Here is a 2,346-nt window from a genome sequence, read left to right as displayed (position 1 = left end):
AACAATTGGTAGAAGTTAATATTAATAGCAGCAACTAGTATTTACCGAGCACTTCTTGAGCGCTTTGCTTGTATCATCAGCTCGCGTAAACCTCACAACAAGGCTAACAGGTATCGCAGGAGGAGAAACGGAGCTGGGAAGTAGCAGAAGAGAGTTCATCATATATAAAATGAAAACAAAGCCTCCCTCGGTCCCCTAGGTCCCATCTCCTCACTCCCACTGCCAGGAAGTCCCTCCTACCCACACAGCTGCACTGGGCATGCACCCCTGCAGACCCACTGCAAACAAAAGGTCTAGTCACTCCTGCGACAAAAATTGCTAGTCTTGCAGGAACTATTCCTAAGAATTTTGTAATGAGAGTGCCTCTGCCCTTCGCCCCATTCCTTACTGGGATGCCTGCTCTTTGTGGGGTGGATTGCTTAGATCTTGGTTCAGCACAGCTACCTCTGACTCTGTCACCAGCATCATCAAGGCACCCAGGCACGTAAGAAACACAACCTACAGAATCGCACAACTGGAGGTTAGCCGAGAAGATAAAGGAAAGCCCGCCCCTTCACCCTTCACCAGCTCTTACAATCCCTCGGACTGTTCCTGCAGGCTCTGCAGTGCCCTGGCTGTCTCCTAGCAGCTTACCAAAGGCTCCGAGACTTTTGGAGCTTCCTAGATCCAGATGCGGGGAAGAAGGGGGAGGAGGGAGAAGAAAGGGGGAGGAAAGCCATCCTCTACTTCTTCCCGACCCTTTACATTGCCACCACTCACCAGAGGTGGCTCACAGGAACAGTCTTCAAGGCCCTAACATGAAGCCCATCGCTACAATTACTGAGACAACCAGCTGGCTGCTCTCCCAGGGAATCCAGTGCACTGACCTTCTCAACAGCAGCGAGACTGACAGCGGAGCAATCATGCTGTCCCAAATGGTCAAGTGGAGCTTCTCCCTTCATTTCCCACTGGTGAGGGAGCTCCACTGTGCTTCACTTGGCTCGGCCCACCAGGACTAAGTCCTCCCAAGAAGCTGGGCTTTTCGAGAAGCTTCTAAGGATACACTGCATATGGCCCTCTCACATCCCCAAGTTATTTCTGGGGACAACTGCCCTTGCGTGTGGAAAATGCTTCTGTTTCTCTTGGAGGCTCTAACTCATTTCTAACCTTCATCCTCCTGGGCCTGAATAAAGGCGTGAGAGAAAGCGGCCGCATGTGAAAAGGCCTTCTGTCTGCTCTGGGTCTGCGTGGTGAGTGCCCCATGCAGGCGTGTGGGAAGTAGGGACATGGGGGGTGGTGGTGGTGAGGAGACAGTATCTGAGGGAGGCTTAGCTCTGGACAGGTGAATGGACCCCTCTTTTGTGAGACTGGCGAGCATGAGGTCGCCTGGGTTTCACGAACATAAGTTATAAACTCAATCTCACTGCTAATGTGGAAACTGCATTACCATTTCCATTACATACTCATGGAACCCAACATATGTCTGACAATGCTGCGGGTGGGGCGAGGATGCGGGGCAATGGGAGCTCACAGGCTGGCAAAACCACTTTGAAGAACAATACGGCTTGCTCTGCTAATGTTAAAGATGCACGTTCTCTGCCACCCCGCAATCTTGGTCTTAAGTGTAACCCGAGAGAAAGCTTTGCGTAGGGGAACCAGGAGAAATGGAAAATGTTCACAGCTCCAGTGTCTGCAAAAACCAATGCCCACCACCAGCAGAATGGACCAGCTGCGGTCCATTCATACAATGAAATACACCCAGCAGAGAAAGTAACTAAGGGTACGGGCATCGACATGGATGAAACAGAAACACAACACACAGCAAAAAAAAAAAGTCACAAAAGACGGCATACAGTATGAGTTTCCAGTATCATTCTACTTATATAGAAGCTCAAACTTCACAAAACTAAACAATATATTATTTAGGGCAAGGGTCAACAAACTAGTATAGCCCTCTGGCCAAATCCAGTCTGCTTTTCTAAATAAAGTTTTATTGGCACACAGCCACAGCCATTCTTTTGCATATTGGTCTATGGCTGTGTCCTCCCTACAAGAGAAAAGCTGAATGGTTGCCACAGAGACTGTATGGCTCATAAAGGGAAATTACTATCAGGCCCTTTAGAGGAAACGTTTGCCAACCTCTGATTTAGGGACATAGATACAGGCGGCAAAACTATAAAGAAAAGTAAGGAGATGCTAAATGCAAATTTCAAGAGAGGGGAGGATGGGAGGAGCATTTAGATGTTGTGAGAGGCCCAGAAAGGGTCCCTGAAGGTCTAGTAAAGGATGAACTTCCTCAGCTGGGTGGCGGGTACATGAGTGCCCGCTTTATTATCAGACATTAAACGGTACAAACAGTTAAACATA

General features: G+C 48.8%; 1 protein-coding gene across 1 annotated transcript in view; it reads right to left on the bottom strand.

Annotated features, from left to right (window-relative positions):
• The window catches only part of HOMER2 (homer scaffolding protein 2), an 81,338-nt gene that overhangs the window by 13,613 nt on the left and 65,379 nt on the right, over positions 1-2,346 (bottom strand). Inside the window, exons 4-5 of the mRNA XM_023520981.1 lie at positions 389-498; positions 46-133 (exon numbers count right to left, since the gene is read on the bottom strand). Coding sequence (XP_023376749.1) covers positions 46-133; positions 389-498 — 198 coding nt within the window. The remainder of the gene's footprint in view (positions 1-45; positions 134-388; positions 499-2,346) is intronic.

This window comes from Pteropus vampyrus, unplaced genomic scaffold, assembly GCF_000151845.1.
Source record: "Pteropus vampyrus isolate Shadow unplaced genomic scaffold, Pvam_2.0 Scaffold286, whole genome shotgun sequence".
In the NCBI taxonomy this organism is placed as follows: domain Eukaryota; kingdom Metazoa; phylum Chordata; class Mammalia; order Chiroptera; family Pteropodidae; genus Pteropus; species Pteropus vampyrus.
The sequence above is the reverse complement of the archived record's forward strand: the minus strand, read 5'-3'. Positions and strand labels throughout refer to the sequence as shown.